This window comes from Bos grunniens, chromosome 2 (genome assembly GCF_055505025.1).
Source record: "Bos grunniens cultivar Pamir isolate PY7600 chromosome 2, Bosgru_T2T1.0, whole genome shotgun sequence".
In the NCBI taxonomy this organism is placed as follows: Eukaryota; Metazoa; Chordata; class Mammalia; order Artiodactyla; family Bovidae; genus Bos; species Bos grunniens.
Genome location: NC_141166.1, coordinates 6,981,941 through 7,007,292, shown reverse-complemented (window position 1 = coordinate 7,007,292; position 25,352 = coordinate 6,981,941). Strand labels below are relative to the sequence as shown.

Genomic DNA, 25,352 nt, shown 5'->3' with positions numbered 1-25,352 from the left:
TGTGGAAAATTCTGAAAGAGATGGGAATACCAGACCACCTGACCTGCCTCTTGAGAAGTAGAAACAGTGGCAGACTTTATTTTTCTGGGATCCAAAATCACTGCAGATGGTGACTGCAGCCATAAAATTAAAAGACACTTGCTCCTTGGAAGAAAATCTGTGACCAATCGAGATCACATATTAAAAAGCAGAGACATTACTTTGGGGACAAAGGTCCATCTAGTCAAGGCTATGGTTTTTCCAGTAGTCATGTATGGATGTGAGAGTTGGACTATAAAAAAAACTGAGCGCCGAAGGATTGATGCTTTTGAACTGTGGTGTGGAGAAGACTCTTGAGAGTCCCTTGGACTGCAAGGAGATCCAACCAGTCCATCCTAAAGGAAATCAGTCCTGAATATTCATTGGAAGGACTGATGCTGAAGCTGAAACTCCAATACTTTGGTCACCTGATGTGACAAACTGACTCATTTGAAAAGACTCTGATGCTGGAAAGATTGAAGGCAGGAGGCGAAGGGGACAACAGAGGATGAGATGGTTGGCTGATCACTGACTTGACGAACATGAGTTTGAGCAAACTCCGGGAGTTGGTGACGGACAGGGAGACCTGGCGTGCTGCAGTCCATGGGGTTGCAAAGAGTCGGACACGACTGAGCGACTGAGCTGAACTGAGGATGGTGCTAGTGGTAAAGAACCCACCTGCTGCCAGCGCAGGAGACATGAGACTTGGCTTCCATCCCTGGGTCGGGAAGATCCCCTGGAGAAGGGAATGGCAACCCACTCCAGTCATCTTGCCTGGAGAATCCCATGGACAGAGGAGTCTGGTGGGCTAGAGTCCAAGGTGTCATGAAGAGTTGGGCACAACTGAAGCGACTTAGCACCCACATATGCTCTAGGGCTAGTTACTTAACTTCTTTGTGCCTTAACTTCCCCCCTCTGGAAAATGAGAAGAAAAATACCCATGTCATGGGTGCTGTGGGACTTAAGTATATATTAAGAGCTTAGAACAGTGCCTAGTATGTGAAAATCACTCAGTAAATGTTGAACTATTATTAGTATTGTACCTTCCTCCCCATTTGGAAATATCCTACTTGGAAATTCTCATCTGCAAATTGTGAGCCTGGACTTGACTCTGCAGTGATTTCACCACATACACCAGCTCCAAGGAGTCTGCCTGTGGCCCTTCTGGACTGAGCGGAAAAGTGTGGTGATAGATTGGTGATGTCTGTCCTGGACCTCAGGAGGGAGAGTGGAGGCCAGCAAGTCTCTCACATGCCTCCACTGGGCCATTTCATTGACTCAGCAGATATTTATTAAGCTCCTGCCCAGGTCAGGACTCAGCAAGGTCCCAGGCTATAAAAGTGAGCAAAAACAGACATGATTTCCCCCTAGAGTCAAGAGTCCGGTGGGGAAGGCCTTCATGGGCTGGTTGCAGTACCGCATTCAGAGGTCAGGCTCCCTTCCCAACACTTGCTTGCCATGTGACCTTAGGCTGGTCACTCAGCCCGCCTGGGCCTCTGTCCCCTTATCCATGGTGGGCTTGGTGATCCCTTTTCTGCCGGAACCACTCACCTTTCTTAAAATTGGCTCTCTTAATGCCTGGACTTTGCCTACAGTGCTCTTGCCCACTGTCCTCTTTTGAAAAATATTTATTCATTTGGCTGGGCTGGGTCTCAGTTGCAGCACATGGGAGTTTCAAGCTTCGTCGCAGCAGGCAAGACCTTTAGTTGGAGCACATGGAATCAGGTTTCCTGACCAAGGATCGAACCCAGGTCCCCTACACTGTTGGAAAAGTCTGCAAAGCCCTCTGCTATCACAGGGTGCTGCCGCTGTGCACGGGTCTGTTCATAGCAGCTCCCCTTCAACTGGGAGCTCCTGGAGGCCATGGCTGTGTCTACATTCTTTTCAGCACCCAGAGGGGGCCCAAGATTGCCTGGCACTTGGCATAGGCTCAGTCCCTGGGGGCCGAGGCAAGTGGAGAGCTAGACCAGATGACCGTTTGAAGTCTAAGAAGAGGCTGGGCTCCCAGTTTGCTGGGATCCAACCAGTATGCTCAGCTCAGAAGGCCTCGTCTTGATTACTGGTTCTGCTACTTTCTAATTGTGCTTTGCCAAGTTGCTGAGCCATTCTGAGCCTTGGCATGTCTGTCTACTATAATAGAATTACGCTGTGCAGTTAGAGTCTAGCCAGGGCCCCAGCATATAACAGGTGCTCAGTAAAACTCATTTCCCCCTTTTTCTTTCTTCTTAAGGGAGTACTCAGGGCCAGCATCTGTGATCAGACACAGGTCAGACACAGAGTTCTGGGAGAAAACACATGGGTGGCTCAAATTCTAAGAAGCAGAAGAGGAAAAAGGAAGGTGTTAAGTCCCTCTTAGGTGCCCCAACTGGACTTGGCACCCACAGGCGATTCCTCGAAAAGCAAGACCCATGGCCCACGTGTGCCAGGCCACCCCAGGGTCCTTGGCTTTTCACGCTCCCCAGCCTCGCTGGGAAGCGCTCCCTTCCCTTTCTTGAGCGGAGGCGCCTGTCTCTTGGTGCTGCAGCCTCGGTGCTGATAATAAAGGCACCTCTGTGTGTCTCTAGGGAAGCGGGACTGGGGGCGGCGGCGGCAGAGGGGGGGCGCCCACAAAGCTCCCGCAGCTGTGTGTTTGCAAACAGGGGAGCTGAGCTGTGCAGAGGGGCTGAAAGCACTAATTGTCTTTAATTAAAGGAGGTTGGAGGCAGTGCAGGCTTTGACAAAAGAGATTTCCAGCCTGTTACAGCTTCAGCCTGCGCTGGGGCTGGGCCGCCCGGGCGCGCCCCCGGCTTTGTCCCTGTGGGGCCTGGCCCTGCGGAGGGCACAGCCAACACCTGCCTGCTGGGGGGCGGGGGCGGGGGCCACGCACATGCAGTAGAACTGTGCTGCGAGAGCTGGGGTCCTGGGGCCTGGGAAGATGTCTTCGTGGTGAAGGTCCTCTCTTGCTCATTCACCCACTCAGCAAGCATCGCTGAGCACTTGCTATGTGCCAGGCCAGTGCTCAGAACTGGAAGGACAGAGACTTAACGGTCCCCATGTTTCAAGAATTCCACGTTTGAAGAGGCTGCATGGTACAGTGACCGCAAGCATGGACTCTGGTACCAGCTGGCCTGGTCTTGAACCCTGGCTCTGCTGCTTATGAGCTGTAGGATCGGGAGCAAATTACCTTTCTGGGCCTCAGTGCTTCCATCTGTAAAACGGGGATGATAAAAATGGCACATATTTTAGAGGTTGTGTGAGGCTTACCGAGTTTGCCTCAAAGGTTTGCCCAGTGCATTTGACAAACATCGCCAGTCGTGACTCATTCCTTCATTTGTCCAACTCTGGACCCCAGCTGCAGCCCCAGAGGCACTCAAGACATGGAAGAACCCTGGTCTGAGGGGCTGGCTGGGTTCCAGTCCCAGCCTGGCCATTTTACCTGCCCTGCGGCTCCCCAGCCTCAGTTTCCCCACCTGCACAATGAGGGCTGGGCAGGATGGTGTGTGAGGGAGGGGCTCTGCCTTGCTTGCTCCAGTGTCCTGGGAATGGAGGCTCTTCTGAAGAGCAGGCCTTGCTGGGCTCCCGCTCTTGCTGCATACAAACGGGCTCAGCCTCCCGCGCCCAGCAGCAGCGGCTTCTTCGGCTTAGGCTGTTCTTTTGTCTTCTCTCCCCGGGCTCACCCAGCTCCACAGACACATCTGTAGCCCCGCTAGCAGCACACATGCACTGGCGATCTCTCTCCTTCTCACTCACACACACACACTCACACACCCATACACGCACCTGCCTTATGCTCACCCCCGCCCCCACCCCACCCCCACCCAGCAGAACCTCAGTCTCCATCCCCTCCCACGCTCGAAGGCTTGCTGACCCAGGGTCCAGGCTGGGTGGGAGGGGGATTGCAGCGCGCAGCCTCTGATCCCCTGCCGCCCAGCTGGCTGGGCTGGGTGGTCGCAGGGCGGTGGGGGGAGGGGGCAGAGGGCTCAGGCATCCTGGGGCCAGACTTCTCAGGCAGTGGGAGGGGAGGTCAGTTCCTGAAAGGGAGGGTCTGAGATGAGCCCCCCGAGGGGCGGGGCAGGTCTGGAATTTTCAGCATGGGGAGCACCCTGGGTGGGAGGTTGGGAGATGGTGACCCCACGCCCACTCTGAGGTTGCAGCCCCTTGTCTAAGCTTCTCAAGGGCCCTGATGAGGAAACCGAGGCTCAAAGAGAGGATGAGTGGGATTCAAGGACACACAGTGGGGTCATGCCAACCCGGGGCACCACCGAAGTCTCTTGGAAATCAACAAGCCAGGCCCCCTGTGGCCAGCATTGGAGAGAGATGATGTGTGGATGATGCAAAGGTAGGTGGCTCACCCCAAGTCTGCAGGGTTCTAGCCTTGGTAAGAAGGTGAGGGGCCAACCAGGCGTGCTTGAGAATCCCTAGACTGACAGACAAACTCCAGGCTGACCAGATCGTAGGCTGAATTCTAGCAACGGCTCCCACTGAGGCACGTGGCCCAGCATCACTCAGGATGAGACCTGTCTCTTCCCTGTGATTCCTGACCCCGGCCCCTCAAACTGACCTCCGGGACAAATAGCCTCTGATTATGGTTCTACCAGCTCCCCAGAGCCTGACGGGGGTGACTTCTCCTGCCACCTGCCTTCCACCGGGCCGTGAGTCCTCTGAGGGCAGAGCCTGTCTCTTCCAAGGCCACCTATGAGCTCCTGCTGTGTGTCAGGCAGGACATCCGAGCTTCACACAGCTCTTCCGGGGCAAGTCTCCTGTCTCCTTTCTACAGATGAGAAAACTGAGGCTCGGAGGCATGGAGAAAATCTGAACTGGGCTGTGTGAGTCTGCAGCCGTCTCCCCTCACCTCGCCGGGGTGGGGCTCAGGAGATACATGTGCAGCAAATCAATGGCCAGGCCCGCTGACTCCCTGGGTTAGCAGGTGAGGAGACTGGCGGCCGCCCTGGGTATGTGTACCATGCCCCTTTCTGAGGCGGAAGGGAAGGGGGCTGCTTTTGGACCCCAGCTTGACCCCTGTGTCTGGGTTGAGGAGAAAGTCTTCACTCTCCAGTTCACAGCTCCCCCTGGGCCCCAGATGAGTCTAAGACGGGGTCCGGGGTAGGGGGGGCAGTGGGGGGCGGCAAGGGGTCTCCTTCAGGTCTGAGGAGATCTGAGGGGAATAGGTGAGGAAGGGCGAGACAAAGAGAAAGTGCCCAGTGGACGGACAGACAGACAGGTGGAGGATGAAGCCAAGACAATGGAGGACGAAGCCAAGACAATGGAGGATGAAGCCAAGACGGGGAAACCCGATTAAGGTAGAGAAACCAAGAGACAGAAGAAGAAAGCAAACACAGGAGGAGGGTGGGAGGGGAAGACAAAAGGAAGGAGAGAAGGAGGCGAGGAAGGCAGGCGAGGAGGAGCAGTCAGGTTCAGAGGGAGGGGAGGGGCTGGAAGAGGCTGTGTGCCTGTGGGCAGGGCCATGGAGGCCTCCGCCTGGAACTGGGGAGATGGAGGGGTGGGGGGGTGTGGAGGTCCCTTGGCAGGGGCGTCGGCTGTGCAAGAGTGTGTGAGTGGGCGAGAACGTGTGAGCGGGTCTGGGTGACTGAGCGTGTGTCTTTAGGTCCAGACAGGTGTGGGAAGCAGCCCAGGATGTCTTTTCTGGCTCTCTTGGGTCCACACACACACCTTCCCGTTTTGTATTCATGAGAACTGAGCTGAAAGATTAATCCATCATTAATACGGTCTTTGCTGGCAGGATGGGGACAAATGCCACTGTTATTTTTTTTTAAGGTAAGGAATCGATTGATGATTGTTTTTCTCCATCCATCCATCCATCCGTCTACCACTCACCCGCTGAGCACCTTCTGTGTGCCAGGCATTGAGCTGGGACAGGAGAACCTAAAACATAAAGACGATAAACTCGTACCTGCACTGGCTGTGATAGCCCAGAGTCGGGGGAAAGGCCTGTGTGGGTCCTGAGTGTAGATGCTGGGGCCATATATTAACATGCTGAGTCTGGGCAGCCCCTTTGCCTCCCTGAACCATTTTCTCACTGGTAAAATGGGGTGGCACTTCTTGCTTCTCGGGCTGATGTGGGGTCCACAGAGGCGGTGTGTGGAAGGGGCCTGGTTCTCTAATGCGTGCTCTCCGGCCCTTTGCCGTCCCACCTCTGCGACAATTCTTCCTGAAGATGCTGAGCATCCAAACTGCCAACCCTTCCAGGCCCAGGAGGCAGTCACAGCTGTGCAGCCTGGCTGGGGCGCTGGGACAGGAGATGCATCAGCCCTGCCCAGCCCAGGCAGCTGCGGAATGAGGACAGGGATGAGCGTGGGCAGGTGCCCCTCCCCGGGAAGCCCCACACCTGCCCTGCCTCTCATGCCTGGAATATTCGGGTGGGGGGGCCTCCTCAAGCTATTTCAGCTTGTCCTCCAGGTCTCAGCTCAGGTGCCGCTTCCTCCAGGAAGTCCTCTGGGACTCCCAGCCTGAAGTGTGGTCCCATCTCCACCCACATTTCTCCTGTGGGTCCTCACGGTCCTGGGCTTCCCCTTTATACACCTACCACTGTGAGCTCCTGGAGGCAGAAGCCACCTCAGATCCAAATCTCCCTGGGTGCTTGGGCCCAGGACGGGCCCAGTGCACTGTGGGCTCCAGCCGTTTCTGGAGGGGCTGGGGCATTTGTTGGCCCGTGTTCTGCCTGCTGCTCCTGGGGCTGGGGGTGAGGCTGATGGTTTTCCCTGAGGGCTAGAAATCCACTTCTTCAGACACCAAATACCCCCTTGGGGAGGGGGCATGGGGGACTCTCCTGATTTAGGAGGTGGGGGACGGGGTCAGGGTGATACTGGGATAGGAGCAGGGGGTGAGGGGAGACGAATCCTAGCTCTGCCTCAGACTGGCCTTCGGTCCTTGAGACCCTCATCTTCTTTGGCAGTAAACCAGAAGGATAACTTCTTGGCAGTGGGTGGGGAAGGGCAGGGTCTTGGCCTTAGGCTGGTGGCCATGCCAAGGAGTAGTTGCGGTGGGCAAGTCTTCAGACACCATCATGAAGTGGCCGCCCCTTTCCAATTTGGGGGGTTGCCTCTCCCAGTCATAAGTAAAGTGTTTTACGAATAAAGCTTCAAGATAATATCCCACCCTTGCAAGCACCTAAACCCCCGATGCCCCTCCTAGGTGGAAATTCAAGTGTCTCCCCTACAGCAGGCAGACCTGAGGCTGGCTGCCAGCTCTGCTTCGATCTAGCTCTGGAACCAAATAACCCAAATGGGCTGGGCCGTCACTTCCCCAAGCATCCTGTCTATCGGCCAAGGTGGTGACCCACTCCACGCCAAGGCCACCCTGCCTCCTGCCCATTCCCTCCGCTTCTTCCCCATGCTGGGTTCCCCACAGAGCAGAGGGGGGATCCCCTACTCTCCCCGCGATGTGACATTCACCAGCAGCACTTCTGATCCCATCTGCGGAGAGGCCCCACCCCGGCCCGGGCCGCTAATCCCCACAAAGCCCCGCGCTGGGCCTGGCATGACAAGCAGGCCCCGCATCGCCCGCAAGCTCCGGCCGGGCGTGCTCGGAGGGGCCGAGGCGGGATTCAGCGTGGCTGTCACTCTCCCTGTCCGCTCCTCTAATTGGATTCCCAACACGCAGAGGTCAGCAGAAACGCTGGGGAGAGGAGAATCAAAGGGAAGGGGCGCCCGGGAGATAAAGAGAGGCATTCTTCCCGGGCCACAAAGACCGAAGCGCTAGGGATGGGAGGGGACCCCAGCGAGGGGGTGCCCAGCTGGAGGGGACCGGGACCCGGAGAGCCGGCGGGCAGGAGGCCGAGGCTGAAGGGCCTGCCTTCCTCCAGCCTGGGGCTTCCCCTCCTCTGTTCCTGGGGCGCCTCGGGCTTGGACACCCTCCAGCCCACGCTCTGGGGAACGGAGGTCCTTTGAGGCCTGATCTCTCTCTCCCGCCTGCTCTAGGAAGCGTTCTTAGCAGGCTCAAGAAGGCCCTGGAGTCAGCTGGATCTGGGTCCCAATACTGGCTTGCCTCCTGTGAGGTTTGGGCAGGCCCCTGCAGCTCTCTGGCCACAGTTTCCTCCTCTGTGGAATGGGGGTAACAGAGGGCAGCGGGCAGGCCGGGATGAGGGGATGCCAGCTTAGAGCACAGTGGGGATGCATGGCGGGGGGCGGCACACAGTTGCCCCTTCCTCCAGGAGGCACGACAGCTCCTCCGCCGGCCTGTCCACCACCGGCCCTCATGTACATGCAGCCTCTCTCCCCGAGAAGAAGGCAGAAGCGTTGTGTGAACAAAACACAGCCCACAAATGTGAGAGAAACGCCGAGCCAGCCTGGGCAGGGGCCTTGCCATCAAGTCTGTACCACTGTTCAGGCCTCCTTGGCAGCTGAGAAACTGGAGGCTCCAGGAAGTGAGGGAATGCCCAAGACCACCGACTAGAAAACAGCAGAGCCTGGTGAGGAGCTGACCCCAGCCCAGCACCGTCACCGAAGCCCCGCCAGGGGCCCTCCTGCTTTCCCGTAAATCATAAGCAGATTCTGGGTGTATGTGCTGTGCACACAACCAGCGGGGGAGGCTGGCAGGCCGGGGACAGAGGCTTGCTGCAAAACGGGCCGATTTGCTTTAAGGGCGTTGGAACTGCTGAGTTTGGTTCATGAAAGAGACATGAAGAGGACCTCAAAGGGAATTTCTAAGAGACGGAAAATCAATGACCCTGACATTCTGGCCCCCAGAAAGTGTGTGTGTGTGTGTGTGTGTATCCCTCCCTGACACACACACTTCACTAGTGGGGTCCCTTGCACGCACAGAGACACACATGCACACAAATACCGATTTCCAAGCATGTGTACATGTGGTTTGATACAATATATGAATGAACATATACACTCAGGCTTGATTTCCTTGTGGTTGGATATTCACAAATATACACACATCTACTTGACTCAGGACACACACACCCATGCACAGGGATCCCCTCACACCATGATGGGTGCACATGCTCATTTTGTGGCACCTACGTTCCTCTGTGTGCACTGGTCCAAGTGAGCCAGCGTGTGCATGAGTATGCTCCTCCTTGTACACACATGTACTGGGACAAGTCAGGCAGATACAGGAACACACAGGCACAAGGGCAGTAGTGACCAACGGTGGGCTCCAGGGTGAGCGTGTGGGCAAGGGCACGTACGGGCCCCGCCCCTGAAATGTACGCACATGCTCTTATGTCCAGAGATGTTCCAATCGCACATGTGGAGGGATGTTGGGTCAGTGGGCACGCTTCTACACACACAGACACAAACAGACTCCCATCAGGCCCCGTGCACACTCTGCCACGTCTACCAGGGCCAGTGCACACATACATGCAGCCATGTCAGGGATGCCCTGCACTGACCCAGCACACGCGTGCGTGTACACCTCTCCCAGGACTCCGGGGAGCTCCCACAGACAGACAGCTCTGACGGCAGGGTGTAGGGGGAAGGCAGCCCAGGGCTGCAGTTGCCAGGGATATGGATGTGGGGCCCCTGAGGCTGCCTGGTCTGTCCAGGCAGCTTAAAAAGGTCAGCGACCATTCTCGGGTCTTTAAAATGCTGTGAATCAGATGGTGACACCTTTAAGGGATGAAGCCTGAGTCTGGTTCCCTGGAAGAAGCCAAGGTAACATGAGGCTCTGGGCCCAGAATTTGCCAGGGACATAGGGGACAGAGGCGGGAAATAGCTCCGACTGGCCCTCAAGTCCCACCCAGGCCTCTGATTTTGTTCACCTGGACAGGGGTCAAGGGGCCTTACTTGCTGTGTGGCCTGGAGCAAGTAACTCACTCACTCTCTCTAAACCTCAGTTTCCTCATCTGCGAAAGGGGATGATGACAACCTTGAGCACTGAGATAAGTTAGTTCCAGGCTATGATCAGCACTGACCACATGCCACGTGCTGGGCGTGTGCCCGGTGCTTTACTCTGATAATAGCATTGCACCCTCACAACTCACCTGTAACATTCCATTCATTATTACATCCATTATTTAGATGAAAAGGTTGAGGTTTTTGGGAAGTGATCACATGCCCGGAGTCATACAGCTCATAAATGTTAGAACCGGTATGAGAATCAAAGCAGCTGGCTCTTCCCCTTAACCTTCCTGCTTGAGGGCACCAGGGTGTGGCAGGTAACAGGGGGTCACTATTCTCAGGTCACAAATGGTCACAGCTGCCCTGCTGGCCTCTCAGGCGGCACTGTGAGGACCAGGAAGAACAGAATTAGAGGCTGTTGGTACATAAGAGTCGTTCTATAGGTGGCCACACTGAACCCCAGAGGTGGGAGGGGTGGGGGAGGTACTCTGCCAGCGTCCTAGGGTGAGGGGGTGGGGGGCACAGAGCCCATATTCGGACCCAGGCACCCTGAATCTGTGAGCTGCTCCTGTGCTGCTCAATCTGGCTAAAACCATCTGTGCCACAACCATGTATTAAGCGCCTGCTGTGTACTCAGGCTTGCTTGTAATTGAGAGGGGATTACCAGCAACCGCCAGCCCCCTGAATGATGTACACACGCTCTGTCCTCCAGGCACTCAGCCAGGGCACTGTCTGGTGCCCAACCCAAGAAACACCCCTCCCCAGATGGAGCAGGAGCGCCCCTCCCCTCTCCATCCTTTGCCTATCTTCTGAGCTCCCATAACTCCTCTGGGCCTCTTCTAAACCCAGGGAGGCTGGGACCGCAGGCCCCATTTAACAACGAGGAAACTGAGGCTCAGAAAAGACTTCCTCAAGAGAGACAGGCACTGGGGCTGGGGTCTGACACCTGAGGCTGGAGACTCAGCGGGCTGGGTGCCTCCTCTGGCTCTGTGTCTGTACAGACCCAGGCCCCTGGTGGGTTCCCGCAGGCTCCTGCTAAGCGATGGGTCCCCCAGCAGGCCCTGGTCAAGGACCACCATGTGCGGAGTCTAAACACATAGGCCAGTGCAGGCAAGGGAGCAAGAACTGGAATTATGGTTGTTAATGGTGAAGACACAAGGAATACTGACAGATGCTTTCTGAGGCCCCCAGCTCCAAGAAGGATTTAAGATTTTTTCAGGAAATACTGCATCTCAAGAAAAAGGACCCTTAATCCAAGTCTAGAAACACCTGTCCCAACCCCAGATAGACCTGCTGGGCATCCTGGCCACTCTGGTTGCCCTGGAGAAAGAACCCCCAGCCTCTCCAAGGGCCTTTGTTAGCATCATCGCTCACATCAGGGTTGGGAGGGTACAGGGCGTGAGACTAGGGTGAGTGGGGCTCTGCAACTAACATTTATGGAGTAGCTTCTATGAGCTAGGTTTTCCCTGGTGGCTTAGATGACAAAGAATCTGCCTGCAACGCGGGAGACCTAGGTTTGATCCCTTGGTCGGGAAGATCCCCTGGAGAAGGGAACGGCCACCCACACCAGTATTCTTGCCTGGACAATTCCACGGACAGAGAAGCCTGGTGGGCTATAGTCCATGGGGTTGCAAAGAGTTGGACACACCTGAGCAACTAATGTACTTATACTTTCTATGAGTTAAACATCACTCTAGAAGCTGGAGACAGCAGTGGATAAAACAGAAACATCTGCCCTCCTGGAGTTTACATTCCAGCTGGGGAGACAAGTAGTTAAGAGATAAAGAAGTGAGCCTACAGCATGTCAGGTGGCAGTAAGGGTGATGTAGAGAAATAAAGAGGGAAGAGGGACAGGCTGTGTGCACACGTGTGTAAGTGCACATCTGTGCATGTGAACACATGGGCACCCTTTTGAAAACTAGGGCCATGGGGGACCTTGGTGACAAGGTGAAGTTTGGGGAGAGACCTGAAGAAGATGAGAAGGCAATCAATGTAGACACCCAAGGAAAGAACATTCCAGGCAGATGAAACCGCCATGGAAGTCAGCGGGTCTGGAGTGAAGGAGGCAAGAAGTGAGAATCTGTCTGGAGTGACGAGGGACAGATCACGGAGGGCTCTATGGGCCCTTCTGGCTTTTGCTTTATGTCAGATGAGGGACTTCGGGGGTTCTGAGCAGAGGCAGGGCATGACATGTTTTAGAGGGACCTCTAGCTGCAGGGCAGGGAACAGACTAGGGGGCAGGGAGGAGAATGGGTGGAGATGTCCAGTTGGTAGCTGGGTATGTGAGTCTGGACATTAGAGAAGGGGTCCGGGCTAGAGATTGGCCAGAGAGGGCCTGGATGAAATCAACTGGAGAGAGGGAGAGAGAAGAGGAGGAGACCAAGGACTCAGCACTGGGTCCTCTGGGGTAGAGAGGTGGGAGGTGAGCAGGAACTGGCCACAAAGCACCTGGCAAAGCAGGAAGGACACCAGGAGTCAGGGGTCTCTCTATCACATGCCCCTGGGGAAGCTGAGACCTGGGAACTGACCATTGGATTGGTGACATGGGTGTCACTCATGCGGCAGTTGGACCATAAAGAAGGCTCTATGCCGAAGAACTGATGCTTTTGAACTGTAGCGCTGGAGAAGACTCTTGAGAGTCCCTTGGACTGCAAGGAGATCCAACCAGTCCATTCTAAAGGAAATCAACCCTGAATATTCACTGGAAGGACTGATGCTGAAGCTGAAGCTCCGATACCTTGGCCACCTGATGCAAAGAGCCGACTCACTGGACAAGACCTTGATGCTGGGAAAGATTGAAGGTGGGAAGAGAAGGGGATGACAAAGGATGAGATGGTTGGATGGCATCACCAACTCAACAGACATGAGTTTGAACAAGCTCCAGGAGACAGTGAGGGACAGGGAAGCCTGGCGTGCTGCAGTCCATGGGGTCACAAAGAGTCAGACACGACTGAGCAAGTGAACAATAAGAACAACATGGCCTTGATTATGAGCAGTTTAAGTGGAACGACGGGGCAGGGGTCTGATACGAACGTGTTCATGAGAGCTCTCATGCAAGTCATCAGCAAGAGGCTGGGAGGGTCACACAGCCTGGGCATCAGAGTCAAACCGACCCAGTGACCCAGCTCTAGTCCCAGCCCCGACCCTTCCTAGCGGTGAGCCTCAGGCAGCGCACCTCACCTCGCTGAGCCTTAATGTCCTCAGCTCAACAACGGGGATAAGATCCCTCTTACACCCTAGGGCTGTCAAGAATCAAATGAGATAAAGATTGCAAAAATATTTCACTCACAATGAAATGCACAAATATTCCAGTGGGAAGACAGCAGGTTTTGGATTTCAGTGCTGGCTCCACCATTCATTAGCTGCGTGATCCTGAGCTGATTTATTTAACCTCTTTGAGTCTCCGCTTCATCCTCTATAAAATGAAAATAACAACTGTACCCAACTTCTGGGGACTGCAGGGATCCAGAATTCTACACCAAGCCTAAGGCAGAAGGCCTAGCACACAGTGGGCGCTCAACCAATGCACGTTCCCTGCCTCCCTGGGCTCTTGTCTCTGATATTTACAATCAGGGCCCAGTGGGAGGCATAGGGAGCGTGAGACTGGACCCTGAGTTTGATTGCCGGGTCTCTGGATAAGCCATTTTTTCTAACGTCTTGGGGCCTCCGTTTTTATAAGCGTGAAGCTGGTGAGCAGTTGCTTGGCCCCTTTGTTTAGGAGGTGCCAAGCGGGCAACAGGCAAAGTTCATGTACTGCGTCTGGGTGCCAGTGACATGGGAGCCCTTGTGAGTTTGTGACCCTCTCCTGGGTCAGCGTGATCAGGAAATAAATCCTCGAGATGGAAACAACAGTATCATCCAACCTGCATGGATGGGGTTCCACGGAGAAAGACTGGGAAGGCCTGGTGAAGGAGCAAAGAGCCCGAGGGAGCAGAGAGGGTGGGAGTCTGAAGGCCTATCCACCCCTCAGGGTGACCCTGGGGCCCCTTTATCTGTGTGGTCGTCAGGGGCCCACCACACCTTCCTCTTTACATGAACCACGCGTCCTAGGGGCCGTGAGGAACTCTGCCAGGGTACCTCTCTTGTGGGGTGGAGACTAAGATCTCCTGTGGTTCCAGGGGTCCCTGGGGTCTTGTTCCTGCAGAGGTGGAGGTAAAGGCTGAGGGCCATCTAACAGGACATCACGGGACAACAAGGGGCTCCTATGAGAGCCTGGGCCAGGAGGCCGGAGCACTGGGCTCAAGTCCCGTCTCTGCCACCAAGGGCACTGTGACCCTGGGAAAGTCCGGTCCTCTCTTGGTTTCAGATTTTCTTGCCTCTAAAATGGCGCTAATAATCTTCGCCTTGCTTCTCTCATGTGGGCATCATTCAGATCAAAGTATCTCATAGGGTGAGACCAAATGCTACACAAAAGCAGCCTCTAATCTTTTTCTGGAATGAGGCAGAGTGTAAGTAAATAAATACAGTACATATGTAATACATTATAATTACAAATGGCATTCCCTCCCCACCCCCGACAAGCAATGGAAACAAACCAAAACAACAAACCTCGTTTTGTACTGTGTGAAGAATTCTCATTCGGCCTGAGTTCTGATTTCAACTCGATAGCTGACAAGGTGAGTGAATCCGGGCAAGTCTCCCCACCCCAACCCTGTTCCCAAAGCCCTGGTAGAGATCAGATGCTGGTTTTGAGGGGGGTGGTTTGTAAGTCTTGCCAGTAGGGAATTAACAATAGACCATCCTCCCGCCACATTCCCTTACCCAAGGAAGGCAGTCCAGGGTGTGGGAAGGGACTCAGTTCAAGCCTCTCACCTGCTGTGTGGCCTTGGGCAGCTCCCGTCCCCTCTCTGGACCTCAGTTCCCCTCTGAGGTCAAAGTTCATCCCTAGGCAGTAGGAATGAGGGGAGCAGGGAGAAGCGGCAGGGTGGGGGCTGAGGACAAAGAGCCCCAGGGAGGAGGTGCCCCAGCAGGGCGAGGGGTGGAGGCCAGAACAGGGCCTGTGGGGCCCGAGCCAGCTGCCGCACAGCCATGAAAATCTCTTAACCACACAGAATTGTTAACGGCTCTGAAATCCTGTTGTACCACAGGCTTAGAAAGGCTTAAACTGTTAAATGCATAAACTTCCTCAATAAACGGGCTCCTCTCGCCAGATCCCGAAGCCCAGCCAGATGAAAAGGCAGCCGCTGGAGGGAGGGGAACTTCCCCCAGCTGTTTATGGTCCTGCCGGAGTGTTCTGGGGCGGCCTGTGGCCAAAGCCGTCAACCTTGATGCCTTCAGGGTCCTGGGTCAGTCTGGGGCTGAGAGAGGGCAGTGCTGGGGCTCCAGGGTCAGATGACCTGGGTTCAAATCCGATCCCTCCCTGTGTCACCGTGGACAAGCTGCTTTACCTCTTTGAGCCTCAGTTTCCTCTTCTGTAAAACAGGGATGAGGATGCTAAACTGGTGACTGGGAGTCAGTGAGACCTTCCGTGGGGAGCTGCCTGGTCCACAGGAGGTCCTTGGATGTGCTGGGTCTTAGCTGCAACACTCGGGAGCTTCGCTGTTTGTTGCGGCATTGAGGATGTTTAGTTGCGGCGTGTGGGGTCTAGTTCCCGGACCAGAGATGGAACCCCGGGGACCCCTGCATTGGGAGTGCGGCGTCTTAGCCACTGGACCACCAGGGGAGTCCCTACCAAGCCTTTCTGACACCTCCAAGAAGCCGAGGATATCAGAAGTAGGAAGCACAAGAGTGCACACCTGCCTTGGCCACCTATGAAGGGGTGGGATGCTGGCCCTCGGTCTCAGTTTCCTAATCTGATGGAGAGATTCCAGAAGGTAAGAGGCAGGAAGGCAGCACGACCCAAGCACTTGGTTAATGCTGTGTGGGGGCTGGCAGTGGGGGCCCCTTCTCCCTGGCCAGCGGTTAACTGGGGCAGCTGTGCCCCTTTTGTGGCTCAGCATGAAGAGAGGAGGCCCATGGGGGGCTTCCCCATCCCTGAGCCTCTGCCCTGGGAGTGTGCTCCATCCTGCTAACACCTCTTGATGCAAAAGCAACTCGCCCTCCACGGCCCAGCCACGAGCTTCCCTCTTCCCCTTAGAAGCCCTTCAGCTGCCCTCTCTTTCCTATGAGGTCTTACAATCTCATGTGTGACCCCCCCACCCCCACCCCCAAGCTGGTTATCTGTCAAACTCTTTTGACTTCTGCCATCTCAGAGGCCCATGGATAATCAGGAAGGTGGGCAGGGCAGGGTACGTCCAGATATCCGCCCACTCCCGGGTAATCAGTTGTCCCAGCAAATTGGAGGACGCTGGGCTCCCAGTCTGCCTCTGCTACTTGCTGCTGGCCGTGTGGCCTTGGAAGCTTTGCTGAGCCTCTCTGGACCTCAGTCTCATTTGCAAATGGAGCTCATCATACCAACCGAAGATTCAGTGAGACAACAGAGCCCGGCATATAGCACAGAGCTGGGCCCCCCAGAGGCACCTTTCACCCTCAGCTCTGGCCCTCTCCAGTCCTCCGGACTCCTTTCAGCCTCTGCCTCGTTTAGCCCTCGGACAGAGCGAAACTAAAGTGCTGACGGCCCCTCTGCCTTCTCCCTTGGCCAAGAAGACTTCTCCCATGCCCCCTGTCCCCCAGAAGGCTGAGGGTCAGTGGGAGACCAGGGTTAAAAATAAAAACATCAATATCATTTCTGACTATCTTTTTTCTGGACTAATTTCTGCCCCCAACTCCTCCCATTCTCCAAAGCCCTGGGAAAATGGCTCCTCCTCCAGGAAGCTCACCTCCCCCCCCCGCACCCCACCCCCACCCCGCCCAGTTGTCTCCTGACTTCCTCTGGAGTACCCCAAGGCTATAGTTACAAATGCAGCCATATCCCCTATACCAGACTGGAAACGTTAGGAGGGCAAGAAGGGCCTTCTTGGTGCCTGCAGTCCCTATACCTGATCCAGAGACTGGCACACAGCAGGTACCTGGGGAGTGTGATTTTACTAGTGTGTTAGCTTCTTGGTCCTCCATACAAAGACTCTCCAAGAAGCAAAAAAATAAAAAATCAGAAAATGGAGTTCAGTGAATGGATGATGGCTGGCTGGGTAGGTGGAGAAACAGGTAGATCAATGGAGAGATGGATGGAAAGTCGTGAATAAAAATAGACGCTTTGAGAGCATAGAGGAAAGGGGATGTGGGGAGAGGGAGGCACTTCCAATTTTTAAAAGCAAAGACTTGAATAGCCTGAGTGTATTGGCCAGGATTCCCATCCAATCCCCTTCCCCAAAGGCTGGTGTGTGTGGTCTCAGGCCTGGCCTGAGTCTGGGGTCGGGAGGGGTTATCTATGACCTTTCCCCCTCCCCAAGCTGGGTGTCTCCACCCTGCCCTTGAAGAGATGCTGCAGAACTTTCTGTCGGGGTAGGAGGGGGTCTGGGCTTTTCCTCCCACCCAGCATTCCAACACTCACACCCCTTTCCCAGCACAGGCCTCGCCAGCTGGACGCCTCCTCCTCTTCACCCTGAGACTGACCGCACCCCACCCCCACAGACTCACCAGACACAGCTGGGCCACTGGTCCAGCTTCTGTGGGAAGGGCTGGAGCTGAGAGCAGGGTGGGAAGGAGGCCACCCTGAGGGTGGCCCAGGCGCCAGCTCTGAGGGCCCAGAGAGGATCTCTGACCCCGGTCCCTCCCTACCTTGGCTGGGGAAGCACAGGATTCTAGAATTAAAACAGAAAATAAAGCCACAGGCAGAATATCCCATGCTGGTGAGTATGTGGGGAAACAGACACTCCTGAAGGCTGCTGCCAGGAGGGTAACTCAGCCCAGTGTTTCTGGAGGGCAATCTGGCAATGTGTGCCAAAAGCGCTAAAAAAAAGTACATACCCTTTGACCCCACAATTCTACACCAGGAGACATATCCTACACAAATACCTGGAGCAGTGCAGAAAGGCAGAGGGACCGTGAAATTCATCTCAGCATTTACGATAGTGAAAAACTAAGCAATCTACATGTGGATCACCAGAGGACTGGTAAAAAAAATTATCATACAGATAGCCTATGGAATTCTAAGAGCCTTCCCACATGATCCAACATGACATTGAAAAACGCCCACAAAATACTAGTAAGTCAAAAAACCTCATGTATTCCCAAAAGGAATCTATTTTTTCTTTTAAAAAAAATCAATATGTGTAAATACACATAAATACACCTCGAAGGATCCACATCAGTCTGTTAACAGTGGTTACTCTCTGTGTTATTTTAATTTTCTCCTTTTGGCTTATCAGCTAAAGATTCTGCAAATAACCTGTATTGCTTTTGTGATAAGGAAAAGTTATTTTTTCCTCAAAATAAAAAAAAAGCTCATTGGGAGGAAAATTAAAAAAAGCTCTCAGGCAAGTTTGTAAAAGTTCTTATTTTTCTGACACTTTTCTAGGTATTTTCTCATTTACTTTGCACAGCAGTCCATCTGTTTATTCTGTTTTGCAGATGAGAAAACAAAGATCAGGAGAGGGTCCATGGCTTGCCCAAGGTCACACAGCTAGCAAGAGGTAGGACTGGGGTTTGAAACCAGGTCTCCAAGACCAAGGTCAAGGACAGGCCATGGGTGGGGGAGAGAGCAGGGCCAGGGGCTGCCAAGCAGGGCAGGAGGAGGAGGAGAGGCTGAGAGGGGAAGCCCAGGGCAGCTGGGAGCTGGGAAGTCTAAGCTGGAGCCAGCTGATCAACATGTGCGTGCAACCATCCCCACCCCCCACCCCAATCCGCTGGCTCGCAGCCCCTCTCCCTGTCCAAGCTAAATATTAAAAATCCCATTACACCCTGAGAGCATTGCAGAGATCACACTCACTGTGGAACTCTCTCCAGACCCCTTTGAGACGCACGTCTTCCATCGGGAGAGAGAGAAGGGCAGGGTCCCCAGTGGTTTCTGGGCTGGAGGGGGGGCACCTACACATGGGCAGGGAGGGGCAAGTAGGAGTTTTATTAGGGAAGGAGAGGCCAAGATAAAACTTGGAGAAACTGAGGCCGGGACACGTTCCCAATCAACCCCATCAACATCTGGAAAGAGTCAGGCGAATGGACTCAGGGCTGGGGTGGAGCAGCTGCTGCAGAGGTTTAGGGGGGCAGATTCCTGGGCCACCCTCCTGCCCCCCGAACCCCGGCCCCAGCAGATCCGCTAGTGGCAGGCCCCAGTGGGGACTGTGCTACCTAGGGGGCTGGGGACCGGGGAAGCCGGAGAAGGCAGAGGTCTTCTGCAGACAGTCCCCGGAGTCTCCCACCCGCCATCGATATGGCCAGTGCAGGCTCAGATTAGGCACTCAGCGAACTGTGAATAGATGAATCAAGGAGAGAAAGCCATGTCCCAGCCCCATTCCCAGTAGGGCGCTGGACACTCACCAAACATGCCCTGTTCTGTCACACCATGGGCCTTTGTTCACGAGGCTTCTTGACCACAAGTTCCTTCCCTCCCTTCACCCATCCAAATCCTACTCACTCCTGAAGGCCTACTTCAAATGCCACCTCCTCCTTGAAGCCCTCCCAGATGTCCCATCAGAAAAGATGGCCTTCTTCCATCAAAGTACTTGGCCTGGACAGATCTCATTTCTGGAAGGACCATGCTCTGCCTTGTTCCTCTGAGTCTGAATCCTCTGCTCACCCAGGAGCCACTTGAGGCCAAACCCTGAGTCTCAGGCACTCTCTTCCAACTATCCCAGGTCAGCCCTAGTCAGCTCAATGACACCTCGTCCAAGAAGCCTTCTCTGAATCACCTGGCTAAAGCAGATCCTCCTTTTAATCTCTACTGTTACACCTTATATCTTTCTTTTCACCCCTCACAGTTTGTAACGATTTACTTGTTTATTTACTTTATTTCCTCCATCTTCCTCTGCCCACCCACCTGGACCAACAACTCTGGGAGGGCAGTGAGTGTGCCCTCTTGTTCACTTTGATGCTCCCTAGGACTGGCATATGCCTGGCTCATAGAAGGTACTCAGTAAATACCTGTTAGAAGGCTACCTGCTGCACAGAAGGTACCCAGGACATGCTGGTTGAGGGGTTAACTGGGGCCCTCCCCTGCTCTCCCCACTGTGCTAGGCACACAGTAGGCTCCAGAGCAAGTTGGTCTGATTGAATCAGTTTAGCCCATAGTTTCAGGAACCACTGAGTGCATTAGAATAGCCAGTCCACCATTATTCACCACAGCCCACCCCTGGGATCGCTGCCGCGCCCCAAGAGGACTCATCTACTCCTTCTCTGCCAAGTTTTCTCTAACTTGCATTTCTTTGAGAAAGCAAGAGATTATTTCCCCATCATATTATGCTTCAAACTTAACTGGATCTTTCCAAACCACACCCTCCCAGAGATTCTGCTAAGGTCCCCTCCCACGCTTTAGGGTGGATGCTCCCTGGGGTGGCGGTGGGGCTGGGCCTGTGGTCATTGCCTGGCCTTGAGTCCTGCTTGGTCTGGCCAAGGATGTGTTAACACATCGTGTGTCTGAGCTAAGAGTCCTGTTAAAGAAGCGTCAGGGCTGCTTGTTTAAAAAAAATGCCGATTCTTGGCGTCACCTCCGAGGCACAGAACCAGACCTGGGATGAAGTTTGCACCAGACCCAGGAATCTGCATTTTAAGAGACTTGTCAATGGTTCTGGAGGGAGGCAGAGAAAAGGTGGAGAATCCCTGAGCTGGAGATGGGCGAGCACTCTGCCGACCACTTAGATGGGAGCTGTAATTACCATTCCGACACGTCCCGGGCTGGTGGGGCCAGCGCCTCTGGGGCCTGGGCTGAAGCAGCCCCACATCTGGGTGGTTGCTCACAGGCCATGGCAGCAGCTGGTGTCCTTCTGGCTCCCTGAGCTCATTAATCACACCCTGACTGGCCTCCACTCACGTCCAGCAGCCGGCGGGGTAGGCTGGGCCTGGGCTGGGGGTTGAGGTAGGGGGAAGCCAGCCCTGGACACACCCTGCCCTCATATTACCTCGAGCCCCCACCACTTGCAAGAAGCAGCCCAGACTCTGATCCTGTGACAGGCAACCTCTGCCTTGGCCCCAGTGACCCTACCTCCTGGCATTCACACCCCCATGTAATTCCCTCCCCTGGAGCAAGGACTGAATCGGGTGACTCACTTTTAATGAAGAGAACTTGGGAGAAGTAATGAGACATCCCTTCTGAAAGCAAGAGGATCAAAAGATTGTGGCTTCTGTCGTGGGTACTCTCTCTTTCATACTCTGGGGAAGCCGCTGCACGTGCGAGAGGCCCGTGTGGGAGGGACTGGGACCTGCCAACAACCATGTGCAGGAACGTGGAAGCAGATCTTTCCCTGGTCAAACCTCCAGATGCAACCTCAGGAGAGACCCTGAGAGAGAGGCACCCATCCATCAAGCCACCCATGCCTGATTCCTGACCCTAAGAAACTGAGAGACAACACGTGCTTTCTGCTTTAAGCAGCTAAATGTGGGGGTAACTTGCTATGCAGCGATAACTAACATACCTCCTCATCTAGGCACCCCTCCAATCATGGTTCTTCTTACCTCCCTCCTTGTGCCCTGAGCCATAGCCACCCCAAACAACTGACCAGCCCCTCTAATGAGCCACACTGATTTATGTCGCCAGGGCCTTTGCTTATGCCAATCCAACCTCCAGAAGGTCGGGGCCACCTGGTCAATGCCTCCTTCTCCCAAGACTCAGCTCCAATGCCACCTCCTCTCAGAAGCCCTCGGATGCCCATCATGGCCTGGACTATTCCTATTAAAACAAATCTGACACAGTCTCACTCTTGATCATTTACAGCTGGTCCTCTCTGCTAGATCATGAGCTCCTAGAAGGCAAGGCCACAGTTGGATTCTTCCATCTTACCTGGTGCTCAGCACAAGGTCTGACACAGAGGAGGGGCGGGGAAGGTTGGAGGAGTGAGTAACTGGTGGACGGTGAGGACTGAATCTGTTCCCCACGGCCTGTCACCCCCACCATCTCCCAAGGTGGTGCGTTTTCACACTCAAGTACAGAAAACCAGATGCGTTGTCTTCCCCGAGAAATCAGCCTTTTCTCCCCGTTTCCCCATTTCCTTCCCCAGATCATCAAGGCTCTGTAAACTGGAATTTCTGGTTCCTCTGAGTCCTCTCCCTGCTCTCTTTCCAACTTGTCTCCACATCTCATCAGTTCACTGCCAAAACACCCTTCGACTATACTCCTCCTCTTCCCCAGCACTGGGGATGCCAGTCCAGGCGTCACCATCGCCTAAGATCACTGCAGCAGCTTCCCCAGAGGCCACTGCTCCTGTGTCTCACAGACCCACTTCTCCTCCCAGGGATCTTTAACATGCTTCCTCCAAGGGCTGGAGGGAGGTGTCCCGGAGATGGTGGATATGATAGAATTTAATAAGGGTGAGGATCACTGTAGCTTCCCCAGGCTCAATTTTAACTGACTTTCAAGGCTCCTGGGCTAGCATTTGGAACACTCCAGGATTCAATTCCAACTGGGAAGGCAAGAGGAACTGGCGCAAGTAGGCTTCAAGTCTCCTATGCTGTCACCATCGACCACCACAGCTCACAGTGCAGAGAATCTGTGCCATGCTGGGCTTCATATGTAGCATCCCATTTAGTTAACATTTATTAGGTTTTTACTAGAAGTCATTATAAGTGGTTTATATGTTTTGAGGTCTTGAATCCTCACAACTATTCTATGAGAGAGGGTTTCACACTTGATTCAAGATATCCAGCTGGTAACTGGCAGGGCTGAGATTTGTACTCAGCTCTATCTACCTTTATAGGCTTCTCACCACCACGCAGTACCTTTTACAACTTCTTCCATTTGCAAAGCAGCTTTGTGACTCTTGGCTGTCATCAAATACCACCTGTACTATTGTTGACTTAACATTTTTCCTTAAATTAACTTAAAGGGCACAGTAGTTAAAAGGGTGGTTTGGAATCACACGACCTGGTAAGCCCCCAGGCTGCCTCTGCTTACTCCCTGTATGAACTCTCTGAGCTCTGACTTCTTCCTAAAAGATGGGTGGTTGTGAGGATTAAAAGAGTTCGACACATAAAGTGCTCGGCACACAGTAAAGATAGCTCACAGTGGGGCTGTACTTTCCCATTTCTCTGGATTGGAAGTAATCACATTACTTGGCCACTGAAATGTGGACAGGCATGACATATGAGCCATTCTGGGGGGTGGGGGGTGCTTTAGAGCCTATATATAATCTGTCTTACTTGCTCCTTCCCTCTGCCTGGTGATCATAACATTCCAAAGAGCGGCTCCTCCATCTGCTTGGCTCCCAGAGGGAGGAATCCCAAGCTGACTCACGATGGACATGCAGCATTAAGTGGGAAATAAACATTTATTGTTTTGTTACTTCAGCATGGCTTGGCCTATACTGACTGATACCGCAAAAGCTCAATGAACGTGCTCTTATCAATATCATTTACTACGACTTACACATTTTCCCAAGCTGACTCGTGATGGACATGCAGCATTAAGTACAATATAAACTTTTATTGCTTTGTCACTGCGGCATGGCTTGGCCTATATTGACTGACACAATAAAAGTTGAATGCATATTATCTTATCGATGTTTTTTACTACGGCGTACGTTTTCTTAAAAAGGAAACCACGTCACTTTTGTGAATGAAGAAACAAAGCACCACTTGCTATCATTAATATTCACATAGTAGTTAAAATGAGAAACATTTATCCTCATACCAACGAAAATCAGCGGGCACACCCCCTGCAGTGTCTGCACACACCACCATTCATGAAGCGGTATTCAAGGCCTCCCTCCAAGAAGCTGAACCGTGGCTATAGATTCGGAAACTCTGGCAGCAGAGGGCCTCCCGCTCAGCTCCAGGCCTCTGCCCTGACCAGCCTGCCCTCCTAGCTGCCAGGCTCAAGGCTGCAGCCAATACCAATGCCCCATGCGCTTGCAGGGGCACCTGTCCCACCGCGGCCCTTACCTCGGCAGACAGTGCCATTCTCCACGGCCTCGAAGCCCGCCTTGCACATGCAGCGCCCAATGGGCACCAGCCACTCGCCGTCCCCGTTGCAGTAGAGCTTGATGGGCACGTCCACCTCCTCTGCGTTGGCGATGCAGCTGCCCCGGGCGGCCACCAGCGACGTGCTCTCCGCCCCCGACAGCGTCTCCTGGAAGACGGCGCCATTCTGGATGATGCGGGGGCACTTCCGGTAGAAGACCCGCACGGCAATGAGGGACATGCAGCCGCCGTAGTCCTGGAAGGCCAGATAGAAGCCGCTGCGGGACACGGGCCCGAAACTCCGCACCTCGGTGTTGATCTTCATGACCCGGCCGCCCAGGTCCACCTGGGAGAAGCTCTCGTCGGCGGCAATGGTGTCCACCTTCACCCACGGGTTCTCCATCCAGGTGGGGAAGGTCTTGGTGGCCGAGTCGAAGTCGGCCTCGTAGTAATAGAGGTTGAAGGTCTCCTTGCAGGAGCCGGGCACGCTGGGGATGCTACTGCAGTCACGCACCGAGAACTTCATCTCTACGTGGATGCGATGGGCGCCCCGGCGCCGGATGAACTTGGTCCGTAGCCAGTTGTTCTGGCTCGACTCAAACACATTGCATACCTGGTACGTGCGGATGGTGTTCATGTTCTCATCGTAGCCACTCACCTCTTCCCACTGTGGGTGAAATGCCAGTCAGGTGGGGCAGCTAGGGGCTGAGCCCCAGGGGACATCCTAGGGTGGGGGGCACAGACTTTTCCTTAGGGGATCCTCCAGCCCTGAAGGCGGCAGGCAGAACACCTACCATCAGGGGCCTCCTCATCTCACAGGGGGAGGCACAGACTCTACCTAAGGGATCTCCCAGTTTGATGATGGAGACACGATGCCTAGCATCAGAGAAGCCCCAAACTGAGCAGGAGACTTGGCTCTGGCCCTGAGGAATTCCCCGCTCTACGCAGGAGACGTGCCAATCTGACGGGAACGGCACACGCGCTGCTCTTGGTGGTATTCCCCTAATCCACGCGGGAGATGTGACCCTTACCCCCCAGGGGTAACTAATCTGGTAAAGAAGTCACGGCCCCCCTGCTGTTCCTGGGAAGCTCCCAACGGAAAGGAAACCAGGGAGAGGCTGAAAGCGCACGAGGTATGTGCTTGAGGAGCGACCAGTCTGCTGGAGGAGGCAGGGCTGTGTCTGCCTGGAGCGCCCTGTCTGACCAGGCAGACACAGCCCTTGCCCTTGGGGATCCTCAGCCCAACGGACGATAAGCCCTCACCCCCATAACAGAAACATGAGGCCTTTTCCCTGTGAGAGTAGTTAATACGGAGACTGGAGGGAGACCTCCCTGTCTTCCTGCCTGGGGTCATTGCTTTGGCACCTCACCAGGCCCCGGCCTGGGCGCTTACCCACCCAGCTGTGAGCTTCCCATTCCCACTGCTGGAGGGGGCTTGGTAGGGCCGAGGAAAGCTGAGAACAGAAGGGCAAAGGCCGTGTTCCATGCACAGATGCTCACTCGCAGGCTGAGCCTTTGTTCACCCTTTCACGCCCCCTCGAGCACCTCTCTATCCAGCCTTCTGGAACCTCCGGGAGCGGAGTCTCCCTCCGGCCGCTGTATCCAGGTTCACCAACTCTCCCT

The 25,352-nt window shown here is 54.5% G+C and overlaps 1 protein-coding gene across 2 annotated transcripts in view; it reads right to left on the bottom strand.

The window, feature by feature from the left end:
- EPHB2 (EPH receptor B2) overlaps positions 1-25,352 on the bottom strand; it is a 219,985-nt gene that overhangs the window by 112,890 nt on the left and 81,743 nt on the right. For both annotated transcript variants that reach the window (XM_086327664.1, XM_086327656.1), the window contains exon 3: positions 23,712-24,396. In XM_086327664.1, coding sequence (XP_086183790.1) covers positions 23,712-24,396 — 685 coding nt within the window. The remainder of the gene's footprint in view (positions 1-23,711; positions 24,397-25,352) is intronic.